This window comes from Lissotriton vulgaris, chromosome 4_1 (assembly GCF_964263255.1).
Source record: "Lissotriton vulgaris chromosome 4_1, aLisVul1.2, whole genome shotgun sequence".
Taxonomy (NCBI): Eukaryota; Metazoa; Chordata; class Amphibia; order Caudata; family Salamandridae; genus Lissotriton; species Lissotriton vulgaris.
Genome location: NC_141691.1, coordinates 1,060,991,352 through 1,061,007,776, shown reverse-complemented (window position 1 = coordinate 1,061,007,776; position 16,425 = coordinate 1,060,991,352). Strand labels below are relative to the sequence as shown.

The 16,425-nt window shown below is 51.4% G+C and overlaps 1 protein-coding gene across 4 annotated transcripts in view; it reads left to right on the top strand.

Annotated features, from left to right (window-relative positions):
• ICE1 (interactor of little elongation complex ELL subunit 1) overlaps positions 1–13,849 on the top strand; it is an 868,698-nt gene extending 854,849 nt beyond the window's left edge. For all 4 annotated transcript variants that reach the window (XM_086965290.1, XM_086965289.1, XM_086965288.1 and 1 more), the window contains one exon: positions 12,921–13,849. In XM_086965290.1, the coding sequence (XP_086821416.1) occupies positions 12,921–13,099 (179 nt within the window). In that variant the 3' untranslated portion in view covers positions 13,100–13,849. The remainder of the gene's footprint in view (positions 1–12,920) is intronic.
• The last annotated feature ends 2,576 nt before the right edge of the window (positions 13,850–16,425 follow it).

Below are 16,425 nucleotides of genomic sequence, written 5' to 3'. Positions count from 1 at the left end.
CATCTTAGGTGCATCCCCTTCCGTCTGGGACGACTCCTGGTGGCCAACGGCCCTAGGAAAAGCTCCCATACCGACGGACCACGCACGGAACCTGGGCATCATCCTGGACTCCTCTCTCTCGATGACCAGGCAAGTCAACGCCGTCTCCTCGTCGTGCTTCAACATCCTACGCATGCTCAAAAAAACATTTCGCTGGATCCCCACCGAAACAAGAAAAACGGTCACCCACGCACTGGTTACAAGCCGTCTGGACTATGGAAACACCCTTTACGCCGGCACCACCGCAACACTGCTGAAAAAACTCCAACACATCCAAAACGCCTCAGCCAGACTCATACTAGACATCCACCGCACAGACCACATCTCCGGGCACCTAAAATACCTTCACTGGCTCCCCGTCAACAAAAGGATAACGTTCCGCCTCCTCACCCACGCACACAAAGCCCTCTACGAACTTGGTCCTGATTGCCTCAACACGCGCCTTAGCTTCTACACTCCCACCCGCCAACTGCGTTCGTCCAACCAAGCCCTCGCCGCTGTGCCGCGCATCCACAAAGCCACCATGGGGGGAAGATCCTTCTCCTACTTAGCGGCCAAAACCTGGAATTCCCTTCCCATCCACCTCCGCATTACCCAAAACCACCTAGCCGTCAGAAAACAGCTTAAAACCTGGATATTCGATAGGTAAACCTCCCCCCCTTCCTCAAGCGCCTTGAGACCCTCTGGGTATGTAGTGCGCTATATAAATTCTAACTTGACTTGACTTTTATCCGGAGGTCTGTCCGTGCGTATCACACAGTGCCAGAAGCACCGGGATACCCCTCTCTGGGTCTGACAAGTAGATTAGCATGTTGTCAGCATAAAGGGAGATCCTGTCCTCCCAATTGTCTCCCCAGCGAATTCCTTTCAGTAGCGGAGAAGCTCTAATGATAGTGGCCAACGGTTCCAGGACTAAGGCGAATAATAAAGGCGAGAGCGGGCATCCCTGCTTTGTTCCCCTTGCCAACGGTATCTCGCGGGAGATATGGCCGTTCGCCACCACGTGTATAGGAGCCGTATCCAGATAAATTTGGGGCCGAAGCCCATGTGGCCCAGTACCCCGAATAAGTATTGCCATTCCACCATGTCGAACGCCATCCTGGCATCCAACGACAGGATGGCTGCCGGCCCCGTTAATAATGGGGCTCGTGCCAACGCTCCGTGCACTCTTCGGAGGTTCAACGCCGTACTCCTATGCGGCATAAAGCCCGATTGATCCGGATGGATCAAGTGCGCGAGGTGAGGCTGTAGTCTAGTAGCCAGTAGTTTCGCTAGGATTTTGGCCTCGGCATTGAGGAGTGATATGGGGCGATAGGACATACACTCAGTGGGCGGCTTGCCCGGTTTCGGGATTGCCACAATGATAGCCATACGCTGATCAAGGGGCAGGATCTCCCGCTCCAGACCTTCTGTGTACATGGCCAGTAGAGGTTTACTTAGCGTTTCAGACATTGCCTTATACCACTCAATAGGGATCCCGTTAGGGCCCAGGGCTTTACCGTAGTGGAGCGCATTGATGGCAAACTGTATCTCTTCCGATGATAGGTCAGCTTCCAGCTCATCTACTGCCTCTTGCGATAGGGTCTGGGTCGGCACACCGTGGAGAGCCGCTGTCGCCGCTTCCTGTGCTATTTCAACACCAGGGGTATATACCTCCTGGTAGTGGTCAGCTAGGGCCTCTATTATCATTGATGGGCGTGTGTGTAGCGTCCCATCGGAATCCCGCAACTGCAGAATATTTCTATTACCTCCTTTCTTTTTGTCTAGCCAGGCCAGGAGTTTACTCACCTTATCCCCAATGTCATAGACTCTGTGCGCTGTTGCCGCAATGTTCTCGACTGTCCGTCGTCTAAGGTGGTCATCATGGAGCTGCTGGCAGAGCTGAAGCAAGTGCAGCGTGTCCACTGTCGGGTCCGCCATGTCGGCTGCATTTGCTCTATTAAGTTCTAATTCTAAGTCCAGCAGTTCCCTCCTTTGTGTACGCTTATGTCCCGAGATGGTCGTGATGGCCTGTCCTCTTAGTACTGTCTTGTAGGCTTCCCACAAGATCGTAGGTGATGCTACCGAAGCCGCGTTTTCCGCAAAATAATACTGAGTCACTTTTTTCAATTCCCTACGTATGGACGGTATCTGGAGATAGCCTGGAAAAATAGGGTATATTCTTTTTCGAGCCCTTTCTGGGCACGACAAAGTTAATGTGAGCTGCGAGTGGTCCCTTCTGTATGTCACCTATGGTGAGGAGGCCGTCGCCCAAGGCAAGGAAATAGTCGATACGAGACAGACTATTATGAACAGTGGAGTAGTAGGTGTATTGCTGCTCACCAGGGTGTAACTGCCTTCAGACGTCGATCAGCCCTTGTGCCTCCAGAAACTCACTGAAGCGGGAGGGACCCGAGGTCTGTGTTCGGACCGGGAATCTGTCCTGCAAGTTATGTGCCACTGCATTAAAGTCACCTCCTATGATAAGGTCTCCCTCCGGGAGCTCCAGGAGGAATTTCCCCAGGTCCGGAAGGGCAACCGTATGGAGTGCTGGTTGAATGTAGACTGACACTATGTTTAGCGGTCTGCCCTCCCACTGTCCATGTGCCGCCGCGAAGCGGCCTTGGTCGTCTGGTAGTAGTCTGTAGTATAAACGGGGATGACTTCCGCATCAATATACCCATCCCGCTTGAACCTGAGGTGAAATCTGAATGCACTATCATGTGGTAACCCCGTCTGTCTAGTGCTCGACTAGCTGTGCCCACCAGGTGTGTCTCCTGAAGAAGAACTAAAGCGGGCCCCAACCTTCGAATACCCTGCAGAACCAGTCCCCGCTTAATCTTATCTCCCAATCCTCACACATTCCAGGACATCAATTGCAGTGGTGCTACCGGCCCTGTGCGAATGTCCCCATCCAGGGTATCAGCCTGTATCCCGTGTGCCATTTCCATCCTGTAGTGGAAGATATGTTTGCGCTATGAAGTGAGACCCCTGAACCACTTGTGTGCTGTCCGATGTGTCGGTGTCATTGTGCCATATCCAACCCCCATGAGTCAAACAATTAAGAAACATTGAAAACAACCCCTCCCTTAACTCCCCTTCCTCCCTGCCCCCCTGCTACACAGACTTGGAACCGCCCGCCCCCCCAACTTAGCAGAGTGCTTAACCCATCCCCCACACAAATTATACTTGCTCGCTGGGGCGAAGGACTCTCCGGAGTCGGCGGCCTCTCTCACTCTCCTCGGATGCCCTCAGCCCAGTGTCCAGTGGCAGTTCGTTAGGCAGTCTGCTTAGTCATGTTAATGTCTTGAGTTCACCGGGTGGTTACTGTTCCTTGTCGGCATCTTCATCTGCACTTTCTCTTACTGGCGAGCGTTCCTCCATTGCACACCCTAAAGCTTGGGAGTTCAGATAATTTCCTGTCCCCTGAGTCCCTGAGGTTCTATTCGAACGACGTGGTTGAGTGGCCGGCCTCCATCCTTCCAGCCAGTCCTGGGCTATCTCAGGAGTATCAAAGAACCAGGTCTTGTTGTCCGCCACTATGCGCAACCTGGCTGGGAACAGCATAGAGTACGGAATCTCTCTCGCCCTAAGCTTCTTCTTCACGTCCTGGAACCTTCTCCTGCGGCGAGCGACTTCCGCTGTATAGTCCGGAAAAAAGGCCAGTTCGGAGTTTTGGATTTTGACAGGTGGGTATACACGTGCCGCCTGCAAAATGGCGTCTCTGTCTGAAAGTTGAACAGCCTACCCAGGATTGGTTGCGGGGCCGCACCCGGTTTTGGCCGCCCCCCCGGGACTCGATGAGCTCTCTCAACGGAAAAGAAAGTGGATAGGCCCTTAGGATGGAGTTTCGTTGTTATCAGCTCCTCTACGTAGAGGTCCATTGCTCTAGTGCCCTCAGACTCCGGAACCCCAAGGATCCTGACGTTGTTCCTCCTAGAGCGCCCTTCCTGATCATCCAGTCTGTCTCGCAACGCCTTATTCTCCGCCGACATACGCTCCATTGCTGTCTGCAGCTCCGAGACATCCTCCACCAGCTATTTCGTAACCAACTCCATGGAGCTCACCTTCAATGACATTTTGTGAAAGTCTGCCTTGATGAGGGATTTCAGTAGGGATGGAGCCTACCGTCGCTTGAACTTGCATCAAGGCCTTCATGACGTCATCCAGCGTTGCCTTCTTCCCACCCTCTCCGTCCGCTGATTTACCGGTTGGTGTCTTCCCGTCAGTTGGGGGAGAAGTGCTCTTATCACAAGCGTATTTATCAATACGGATCTGCGTGGTGCCACCTTTTGCGCCCTTGCCCACCATGCTGGCCGCCGCCGTGTCCCGATCTGCTCGTCGTAGTGTTGCCCTATGTGTGGCAACGTGGAAGAAGATACGAGAGGAGTCCTGAACCAATTTGTTATGTGTCCGGGATGTAGCCCACTACTCCCCCGCTGCACTTACAGTCAATGGGTGCACACTGTTCACTCAGTCGCTATTAAGCAGGTGTCGCAGTGTCTCATTCCAGCCTCTGTGGTGGTGCCACTCCTTATTTCCAACCTGGCGGGGAATCCTAGCGCTGGGGGCCCCTATTCACGGGCAAACTGTAGCTTGCAAGCCGTGTAGTCAGCGCTGGGCGCACTGTCACCTCTCTCACTGATGTTGTGTCCCGTGTCACTCCTGTGGAAGGCCTCTCAGTGCAATTTATGCCTCTGCCAGTCACAGGCGTGTCGGGCCGATGTTAGTTATTGTGCATCGAATCTGTGGCTGCCCAGGCGCCCGACCGCACCCCGGCGATCACAACACAGGCATCAAGCTGCCGCGTCAGTTGCTGCAGGCGTTCTTTCACCGATCCAAGCGGTGGCCAAAGCGGAACCTCGTGTGCGGGTGGACTTCCAGCAGTAACTATTTTAAAGGATGTAGTTAGTATGGCAGAACTGTCCGCCACTCACTGCAGGAACGTGTGTGTCCTTGAAGCGGTCGTCGCTGTATTGTATTCCACCGGAGCCCGCCCCCGAGCCGGTGCGCCGCAGAGTCAGCGGGGCCAGGCGGGCACCAGGGCTCTTCAGCTCCTCTGTGTCACCTGCTGCGTTCTTGTGAAGCCTGGGGGCCTCCCAGTAGAGCCACCGGGGTAGTAAGCAGCAGGGCGCACAGTATCGGGTCTCAATCCTCGGACCTCAATCGGGTCCAGCAGCTGAGGTGGCAGTGAATTCACGGGGCTTGCACACTTTACTCGAGTCGCTCCTGGGGCAGTTATTAAAGCGGCAATATCTTTCCTGGGCAGTTAGCCCATAGTGCACACATGCTTTGCCGCCTTCCACTACGGGCGTTAGAAGTCACCTGATCTTACAGGTGGTCGCGCTATATCAAGATGGCGGCCCGCTCCATTCCACAGCCGTCCCTTTCACACATCACAGCCCGCAGTCCGGCTTACTGTATTTGCAGCGGCACCTCCGCTTTCCCTTTACTGCTGATCCTGCTTCTCTAAAGTGTCCCGGGTAGTATGTCTGGCAGTCTTTGGGGTCACCGCAGCCTCGTCTTGCTTCGGCTGAACGCTTCCAGCGAGTCTCGCCCACGTCGTCTCCACTTCCGGTCGGACTCTTCGGTGAGGACAGCCCCTGGATCTCGGCCACTGTTCAGGCCACGGGCACTTCCAGCAAGAACTTCTGCATCCGACGTCGGATTCTCTCCGCAGTTGCTGCAGCCAATTCTGCCCGGTTCCGGGCGTCGGGTCCCTCCAATAGAGATCTTGTTTTGGCTAGATAAGTGCACGGATTTCTGGAGAGGCCGCTCTAACTACGGAGCTCTCTCTCTAGGTTGCTGCCATGCTAGGCTGCAAGCCACGCCCCTTTTTCGATCATTTTTTATCACTTTTCGAAGCTGAACGACTCAGACGGTGCCGGTAGGGATGCCCGGGTTCAAACCCTTTGTCGACTGCAGCCGACTGATGTCTTCATTTATGTATTTATTTATTTATTTATTTATTTGATTTGTATAGCGCATTATAACCCAGGGGTCTCTAAGCGCTTTGTCAGGTCCGCTTAAGCGATTAAGAAAGATACAGCTGGTCAAAAACTAGAGGTCGTGGGGCCCGACCACGATGACAAGTCATGCCCAGACTGCCGGATCTTGACGTCGAAGGCTAGGCGGGAGCAGTCCCGCAAGCGCCTCGAGCTCCGGCAGTCGGCTCCGCGCCGCTCCAGGTCCCGGTCCGGTAGGAGGTCGAGGGACCGGAGTCATCATGGCTCGGAGGATCGACACCACTCCTCGAGCTCCAAGTCCTCAGGTAAGAGGCACAAGAAGTTGAAGAAGCGACATCGCTCTTCCGACTCCCCCCGACCCTCGTGCTACGCGGCCGGGGGTTCGGGCGACACCGCCCACGCGGCTCCGCCGGAGCCGGGGGCGTCCCGGCCTGCTCCATACCCGCCGGTCCCTGGGCAGAACGCAACGCGTCTGGTTCCGCAGTGCCTTCGGGCCAAGCGACCCCGACTGGAAGCCCAAGCGGGCCGGGTTCTTCGGCCCCGGCGCCGTCGGCGCATTCGATCCCGACGCCGCAGGGCCCCGCCGGATCCGGTTTCGGATCCGGGCCGTTGCCGGTCGACCTTACGACCTCGCTGGCCCCCATGGTGTCGCCGTGGCGCCGTCCCAGGACAACGTCGTCCCCGGTCTTCCCCTCGATCTGGGTCCGGCGCCGGAGCGGCGCCGCTCTCGACGCTGATGGGAGACTTCTACTTCTATGACCCGGCCTCATCATTTAACCCTGACTACCAGGAGATGGGTGGCGAGGCGGATTGGGAGGGGTCTGATGACCCTCTGGCACGTGAGTGCCAGCCTTATCAGTACTGGGCAGGTGAGCTAGAGGATGCCAGTGGTTTGGACACTTCGCCAGACACTGTTTTTTTCTCCCCTCCTACCGTGGCTTCGGAGGAGGGGGCTGCCTAGTGTGGTATTGACGCGGCCGGCTAAGGCCTTATCCCTTGAACTCCCCATCGCGGCCGTGAGGACTTACCTCCCACTGAGGTCCTTAAACCGCAAGCAAGCTTTTCGGAGCCTCTGTTGTCGTTTAATGAGGCCTTGTCTGACGTTCTTTTTAGCACCTGGTCCAGGCCCGCTACAGGTCCCACTGTAGATAGGAACGTGGCCAGACGCCACCGCCCGGCTCTGGGCGACCCTAGCTTCCTGTCCATCCACCCCACCCCCGAGAGCCTGGTCATACAGGCCTCTAACTCCCAGACCGCATTCCCGACGGCTCCCCCGATCGGGAATCCAAGAGGTACGAACAGTATGGAAAGAAGATGTTCTCCTCACTGAGTTTGGGGTTGCGGTCAGTTAACACCCCGTGCCTCTTGAGCCGTTATACCCACTCTCTGTGGGACACGGTCGCATATGTGCTGCCACAATGTCCGGAGGAGGCCCGGATTAAACTCGCCCAAGCCCTTGCGGAGGGTCAAGATGCGGCACGGTACTCCATCCGATGTGGGCTGGATACAACTGACTCGCTAGGTAGAGCAATGGCAACGACGGTGGCGATTTGTCGCCGCGCCTGGCTGAGGTCCGCCAACTTTTCGGCTGATGTGCAAAACACCCTTATGGACATGCCGTTTGATGGCAGTCGCCTCTGGCGACAAGGCAGACAGTGCGCTTGAGCGCTTTAAGGACTCCAGGGCTACGGCCAAGTCCTTGGGCCTGTTGGCCCCGCGCCAGCAGCCTGCTGCCTTTCGCTCCTTTCGTGGCCAAGGAAGGGGCGCCCCCACATGTCCTGCCAGCCACAGGCCGCAGACTAACATCCAACGCGGTGGCGGACGTGGTAACCGCCGTGGCCGTGCCCAGGGACAAAGGCGAGGGCAGTCCACATCCACCCCCGCAGCATCCGCCTCAAAGCCCTCCTAGTCTGAGCTTTCAGGCCCACACGGCGCCAGTGGGGGGCAGGGTTCCCCATCACCTCAATCACTGGCGCACCATCACTTCGGACAGGTGGGTGCTGCAGATCTTCCGAAGGGGCTACTCCCTCCCCTTCGAGGCGACCCCTCCAGTCATACCACCGCAGTACCACCACGTGTCGGGGATCACTTGGATCTTCTGCGAGAGGAAGTTACGGCCCTCTTGGCCAAGGGGGCCATCGAGCTCGTTCCTGGGCCAGAAGTGGGATGTGGTGGTTGTTCCCACTACTTTCTGGTTTCCAAGAAGGGCAAAGGGGGCCTACGCCCTATCTTGGACCTGCGGAACGTCAACGGCTTCCTCCGGAAAGAGAAATTCAAGATGCTGACTTTGGCTCAGGTCTTAGCTGCCCTGGACCCAGGAGACTGCATGGTAGCGTTGGACTTGCAGGACACCTATTTCCACATTCCCGTCCTGCTGGCGCTACCTCCGGTTCACGGTAGGCCATGAGCACTTTCAGTTTACCGTGCTCCCCTTCGGCCTTACCAGCGCCCCACGGGTGTTCACGAAAGTGATGGCGGTGGTCGCAACTCATCTGCGCAGGTTGGGGGTTTCAGTCTTCCCCTACCTCGACGACTGGTTGTTGAAGGCAGGTTCGCCCCAGACAGTCGTCAGCCACCTCCAGACTACAGCCGACCTCCTGCACCTGCTGCGGTTCTCCATCAATGTGCCGAAGTCGCACCTGTGTCCCTCTCAGAAGCTCCTCTTCATCGGAGCGGTTCTAGACTCGGCGCAGTTTCGGGTTTATCCTCCCGAACAGCTGGTTCTGGATATTCAGGCTCTGATTCCAATCTTTCAGCCGTTATCCCGAGTCTCGGTCTGGTTGACGTTGTGGCTTCTGGGGCTGATGGCCTCCTGCATCTTTCTAGTGCATCACACCAGGTGGCGGATGCTGGCTCTGCAGTGGGAACTGAAGTTTCAGTGGGCCCAGCATCAGGGCAACTTGTCCGACCATGTCTTGATCTCGGAGGGCACTGCAAGACAGTTGCAGTGGTGGCTCACGGACCTCAATTGGGTCAGCGGCAGATCTCTCTCCCATCCCCAACCGGAGCACGTTGTTGTGACGGACGCGTCCCTCCACGGCTGGGGGGCCCACGTGGGAGAGGCGGAGATCAGAGGCCTCTGGTCTCCGGCGGAGTCCCGGCTCCACATCAACCTTCTGGAGCTGCGGGCCATCCGGCTTGCACTGAAGGCATTTCTCCCCTCTGTCCAGGGGAGTGTAGTGCAGGTGTTCACGGACAACACCACCGCCATGTGGTACTGCAACAAACAGGGCGGGTGGGGTCGTGGACCCTATGCCAGGAGGCTCTGCGCCTCTGGCAGTGACTGGAACATCAGGGCGTGACCCTGGTGGTTCAACACCTGGCAGGTTCCCTGAACGCCAGGGCGGACGAACTCAGCCGTCTGTGCATGATGGATCACAAATGCCGTCTGAACTTGGACGTGGCGCAAGGCCTCTTTCAGCATTGGGGAGAGCCTTGATTAGATATATTCGCCACAGAAGAGAACGCGCAATGTCATCAGTTCTGCGCTTTGGAATGTCCAAGGCGGCACTCGCTCGGAGACGCTTTTCGTCGCGAGTGGAGCTGCGGTCTATTGTACGCCTTTCCGCCTATACCACTTCTGCCCAGAGTGCTGAAGAAGATCAGTCGCGACCGGGCCCAAGTCATCCTTGTGGCTCCGGACTGGGCACGAAGATACTGGTATCCCGAGCTACTCAGCATGTCTGTGGATCCCCCGATTCGTCTGCCTCTTCAGGAGGACCTTCTGTCGCAGCAGCAGGGGACGGTCCTCCACCCGAACCTCTCCAGTCTCCACTTACATGCGTGGAGCTTGAGTGGCTGCAGTTGAGGCCAGTTGACTTGCCTCCTGAAGTCTGTAATGTGATTCTGGCAGCCAGGCGTCCCTCCACAATATACGCCTGCAGGTGGAACAAATTTGTGGCATGGTGCACAGCAAAGGATGTGGATCCCCTTCTGTCCCTCTTTCAGACGTTCTCCTCTTTCTTCTTTCTCTTGCCCAGCAGGGCTCTGCTCTGAACACTCTAAAAGGCTACCTCTCTGCCATTTCCGCCTTCTTAAGGCTCCCTGATCAGCCCTCTTTGTTCAAGTCCCCAGTTGTAAATAGGTTTTTGAAGGGCATCACTCATATGTTTCCTCCTGCTCCTTTCGTGATGCCTCAGTGGGACTTGAACCTTGTTCTGACCTATCTGATGTGCGCTCCTTTCAAGCCACTTCACAACTGTCCTTTTCATCTCCTTACTCTCAAGACTGCATTCCTGGTTGCCATCACCTCTACCAGGAGAGTGAGTGAGCTCCAGGCTCTTTCCTCTAAACCTCCTTTCCTTTCTGTCCATCTGGACAAAGTTGTGTTGCAGACGTGACCCTCTTTCCTGGCTAAGGTAGTCACAGCCTTCCACATCGGGCAGTCCATCACCTTGCCCACCTTCTTTACTCCTCCGCATCCCTCGAAAGAGGAAGAGCGGCTTCACCGCCTGGACCCAAAACGTGTGCTCTCATTCTATCTAGATCGCGCACGCCAGTTCCGGGTGGATGACCAACTTTTTGTTGGGTACGTGGGCGCTAAGAAAGGTCGGGCGGTCGTTGGGTCGTCTTGTGCATCAAGGGGTGCTATTATTTGGCTAAAAAGGAGCCTCCTGTTGGGCTGAGGGCCCTTCCACTCGGGCCACGGCGGCTACGCCTGCCCTGGGTCGGGGAGTCCCCGTGCAGGACATCTGTCAGGCAGCTACGTGGGCCTCGCCGCACACGTTAGCAAGACACTACTGCCTGGACAGCCAAGTCCAGAGAGATGGCTTCTTTGGCTGTTCTGTTCTCCAGGACTTTCTGATGTGATCATTGGTTCGCAGACCCACCTCCGGAGTTGCTATTGCTGGGGTATCTATTCTAAGATAAGGAATCTAATACTAACCTGTTTCTTTCAGATGCACAAGTTACTTACCTTCGGTAACGATATATCTGTAAGAAACAGTAGTTGGTATTCGATTCCTTACCGCCCCACCCATCCTCCCCGTTCTGCGAACCGATATCTAGGGTTAAGTTCATCCACTTTCAGGGCCCTAGTTTCATGGCACCAGTGTTGGTTTTTGTCATGGCTCTGCGTTTCTGGCACGGAAAAGCTGTGTATAAGAACTGACGCCAGCGCGCGAGAGTGGTGTCTAAGTACTCCAGCGACGTCATCCCGACGACGGACGCGGAGCCGCAGACGACGCCTACCAACGTGCAAGGGTACTTCTACGCAAATGTTTCAGGATCCAGTCTGACGCCTGGGGATATTCTAAGGTAAGGAATCTAATACTAACTACTGTTTCTTACAGATATATCGTTACCGAAGGTAAGTAACTTGTGCAATTGTATTATTAGAATCTGGGCACCCTCATATATTGACATCATTCTTTGTGAAACTTGCTGCTCTTCTAAAATAAGAATAGTTTCTTATAAAAAACAACTGTTACATTCCCGTAAAGTTTGCTATGTTAGACACGGCTTTTCCCCAGTGACTGGCTAATCGGTAAATGTCATTTCGTTCACAAAATTGTCTGATTCCAAATTTCTTCCTTCTGTGCAATAACTCTCCCACACACTGTAAAAGATAATTTAACGGTTGCATAAAGGAAGGTTGGTAGAAATCTAACATTTAAATGCCTGTGCCTAGTCCATGTGACGTATTGGTAGCTGAGGGTTTGTACAAAAAGGAAGTTGTGGCAAAAAATAATTGTATCCCCAGATCACCTACTCCCTATAATACTCTATTGAGATATGTTAATCACATTTATGAAATAATGCTGAATCGGTTGATAGCTTGGTTGTGTACTTTCTGTCTAGTACACTTGATCTAGGTACTCATACAAATTGCCATTTGCGATCCTTACACGGGCGACAAGTCCAAGAGCAAAACGCACAAGATGATGGACGGAATGTTGCACATTGGCAAAACATTCACCCCCAGTCACAGATCTGGGTTTAATCCATTTTCTTTTGCTCACCACTCCACCCCAGTTCAGACATGGCCAAATGCAAATCAGTCTTGACCCTTTGCCTCATGGGAACAGTCCAGCCCGAACCGTCAAGCCACGTCCAACAGGTTGCAAAATAGATCATGTTTAAATGTTTCATAAAGTTTAGTATTGAATATTCAGTACCACATTTTATTTCGAAAACCAATCTAGAAATGCATTCTATAGCCCTTGTGCGTTAATATATTCATAGTAATACTTCAAATTATGTGCTTTATATTTTAAATTCCATTCCATATATCATTTGTCATTCCAAACCTAAACACAGCTCTTCTTCAGAGGTGCATGAAAGTTCAACTGTTCTGCAGATCTTAGTCCATGATTTCTTTCCGATGGTCTCACGATCTGTGTTGATAAAATTACAGTTGTCTGAAGGAAAACATGGTCGGAGCTTTGTAAATTGTAAATTGATACTTGTATAGCGCACTACTCACCCGCAAGGGTCTCAAGGCGCTTGTACGAATACCACTGTGGAACCCATCCTGGCTTTCCCTGTGAGGCGTCGACTCCTGGGCACCCCCAAGGTGGAGGCCAGGCATCCTTAGCGTTGGGGGGCCGTTGTGGGGATTAAGCAAGCTATTGCCCAGAGTTGCAGAGTGGGACTCCATGATTGGAATAGGCACCAAGGCGAGAATTATCAGGTCCGTGGAATTTTTTTGAGCCCAAGACCCGCCGAGGCGGGGAATTTAACCCTGGTCCCGGACTAGACCTCTGCATCAGGGTCTGCCACTCTAATCATTGAGCCACACTTCTCCACTTTGTAGAACTTTGTAGAACTCTAACTGGCTTGCCCCCTGAAGAAAAGCTGTTTTGACTTGAAATGCATTGGAGCTACTAATGATGAATATTTAAAAGGCATTTAAAACTTGAAAGATATACTGTGAAGAACATTACTCTAGAAATAAATTGTGTACTTAAAGGTTTTATTTATTACAAAACTCTGCAGATATGCCGTGGGAGGTTCAGTTGGCATCTGTCTATGCACTTTGTGACATGGCCTCCGGTGACCCAGCAGGAGTACTTGTGACCCTACAGACATGGAGAAGAATAACCACAAACGACATCCCCCCAGCGGTCCTGAACTATATTTCAGAAATCTCTGCGCTCTGTCGCCTTCAGAACTAGAACAACAAACCTAGAAGCTGATGCCTCGCCTTGAAGTGCCTTTTGTTATTTTAAATAAATTAGAGTTCTGTATGTTAATATTGGGAAGAGACAACGTAGAGAAGACGAGAATATTTGTATTTAGTACAGACAAGCTTTTATGCACAGCTATTTTTTATGCTCAAGAGAGATTGTACATAGGTCCCTGTAAATAACACATATATAATTTAAGATATGGCTGTGAAGTGTGCTGTTCTAATTGCTTGGAAATTCGCTGCTTTTGTAAAAGACGGAACAAAAAAAATGTTTTCCTTAAAAAAGCTAAATAATTTTTGCATTTTGGCTGTCTGGGGACACTAATTATCAGTTTGGAAAACATTTGCATTACTTCCTAGCTTTCTGGAAATTGCAATAAACCTGTTAAGTTATGCTTAGCATTCATGATTGGAATGTTGATCACGTTTTTACAAAGGAGTGAATCAGAAATATGTACAACAATCAAGTGTACAGTACAAAAACTAAGACGCATGGAGGTACCCTAGGGATCTCTGTGTAGGTATGTATAGTATCCAATAATGTGTTTCACATTTATGTTATTCCACTTTTGGAATGTTAGTGTTTCTATGAAGAAAATGTTTATATAAAAGGTTAGAATTTTTAAGCATCTGTATTCTCATTTCATTGAATCGAGGATGTGTATTTTTTTTATAATAAAAAGCAAAATCTATTTTAATGTGCTTCTGTGGTAATAAAAACTAGCACTCATCTTAATTTTAGTTGTCACTATATTTATCTCCAAGTTATAGTTATGCATGGTCATTTGTTTAGAGCAGACTAGTTTGGATATTTGTAAGCAAATGTGTTAGTTATTGTGTCAATTACGTCTTGCCTAGCAAATGTTCATTACCTTTCTTGAGTGTATCTGTCACTACAGCCTCAATCTCATATCCATTTTAATACTACATTGAATAATGGAATGTGGTCTGGAAAATGGGCTGAGCCTTGGCATTTTGAGGATGGGTATTGATCGCCTATCTTAGTTTTGCTAACTGCTGCATTGTCAGGTGTATTTTTTACCATAAACGTTTACCCATAAGGCGTGTGGGTCCTCGAGGAGTTCGAGACTGGTATTTTGATTCCTGCTGAGTTTGCATTCGAAGCCTCACCCTTCTGCATCCATTAGCATCCCAAAATATTTTCACAGAAATTGCAAGGGTTTTAGTGATTTGCTGCTAGACCATTGAGTGCAAAGCATCTATTTTTAGAGGAACTAACATTGAAGTAAAAAGCTTGCAGTTTTATGGTTCCAGACAATCAGGACTAACAATATTTTTCCTCATCCATCGTGTCTGGGGAAAGCTGGCAGAACGGTAGGAGAAGTCAGATTTCAGTAAGAACCAGATTCAAGTGAGTTGGGTACCCCTACCTCAGTAAAAGTAAATCCAGGGATTTACAGGCTTGTGGGAGATCGTGCTTTAGTAGACACAGACAGCTCTGGGTCGCTAGTGAGAGGCAACAGGATGGAGGTAGTGAAAGAAGGGGGGAGAGGAACTCGCGAGCCAGACACCTCATGAAGTCACATCAGGAAACCTTCAGGATATTTTCAAGGGTCAGAGACCTGTCGCTGTGGAAGAAAGTTCAGATGGAGGGGCGATGGCCAAAAGTTCAGAGGTTCTCACCCCGGCTCCTGCCCTAGTCCCAGCTCCTGCTCCAGAGGCACACTCAATCTCCTCTTTAGAACGTCTCATGGCCTCACTGGCGTTGGATATAAAGAAGGGCTTTGAGGTTTCTGCTTCAAATCAAGGGGAGATTAGAAGCGTCTGTAAGACACTAGATAAAAAAGTAGATCTTCTAAATGTAAGGACAGAAACTTTAGAATCTGAGGTGGGGGCACTAGCTGGTCAGCTGAATGTCATGAAGGATGATTTTGCAGCGTTGAAGAAAGAGGAGGGAGCACTAAGAGACAGGCTGGAAATTATAGAAAACAACTCCCGCAGGAATAACTTACGGGTATTGAATGTCCCAGAGGGCAATGAGGGGAGTGATCTTAAACCCTTTATGATAAACCTCTTAAAAGAATCATTAGATTTAGAGATTTCAGCTGAGGAGGTGGATAGGGACATCCAAAGAGTTCATCGAGGCCCCTTCAGACGCAACCCGAACCATCCCAAGCCAAGGAAAATACTTATTAATTTTCATACCTACTCAGTGAAAGAGAAGATTTTGAATCTCTCTCTCAAACTTAAATCGCTGAGAGGTAAGGATTTTCCTTTTCAGATCCGATCAGACTTGGCAAGAGCCACGCTAGATTGACAATGGGAATTGGGGAGGAAGCTGGAAGAATTTAAAAAACTTGGAGCAGTGGCCCAACTTAACCCCTTCGATGCTGATGACGAGCTCAGCTCGTCATCACCCACGGGTGGCGTGTGCTGATGACGAGCTGAGCTCGTCATGTAACGCAGTATTTTAAAAATTGCCGCGCAGCCCAAAAATCGCCGCAGCAGCGATGCGGTTAAATTTCCTGCTTCTTTGAGGATTATGTTAAAAAATAAGATGTACAACGTAAGATCAGTACTGGAGGCTGAGAACCTACTTGTAAATTTACAGTTGTGGTAAGCACACACAGGTTGTCTGCAATGTCAGCTTCTAGATTAGCTCCCAGATTTGCATGTACATATAATTTAAGTACTCGTTTATGTAGAAAATTGTTGGGGGAGGATCAGTAGGGTTCTTCTAGATAACGGGGGAAGAGTGAGGAGGGAGATGAGATAAGTGAGATCAAGATCGTTATGGATCAGGTCTTCCTCTTACCTACTTCTCTTTTTATTTCCATTCCCCCCCCCCTTATAAAATGACAGGCTTATACCTATATTTATATTTAAGGTTTTGTGTACTAAGAGGCACATTATAGATAGGTGTGGGCAGGCCAGTTATCTTTTTCTTTTTCAAGTGGGGGCTTTCCTTTTTTTTTGCTTTGCACTCCTGGGTGGGTTTTTTCTTACTTCTTTCTTTTGTAGTGGGTGTTCTGGGTGGAAATTTCACATTGTAGTATCTGGACTACATCTGTCCGGATGACTGGGGGTTGGGTTCTCCAGGGGTGGGGGGCAGAGGGGGTGGGGTTGGCTATGAGGGAGGGCGAAAATCTTCACTAAAATCCTATTTTCCGCTATATCGGATATGTCTAGTCTTGGAATCAAGGTAAAGGGTGTAGGTAAGATGCTGAGGGCGCTAATAGCTAACATCTTGCAGTTGGATATGGTAGAGTTGGATATGCTAGAGAAGGGGGAGCCACCATGACTTCTTTGCAGATTCTTTCCTGGAACGTCAATGGCCTGCGCACTAGGCCA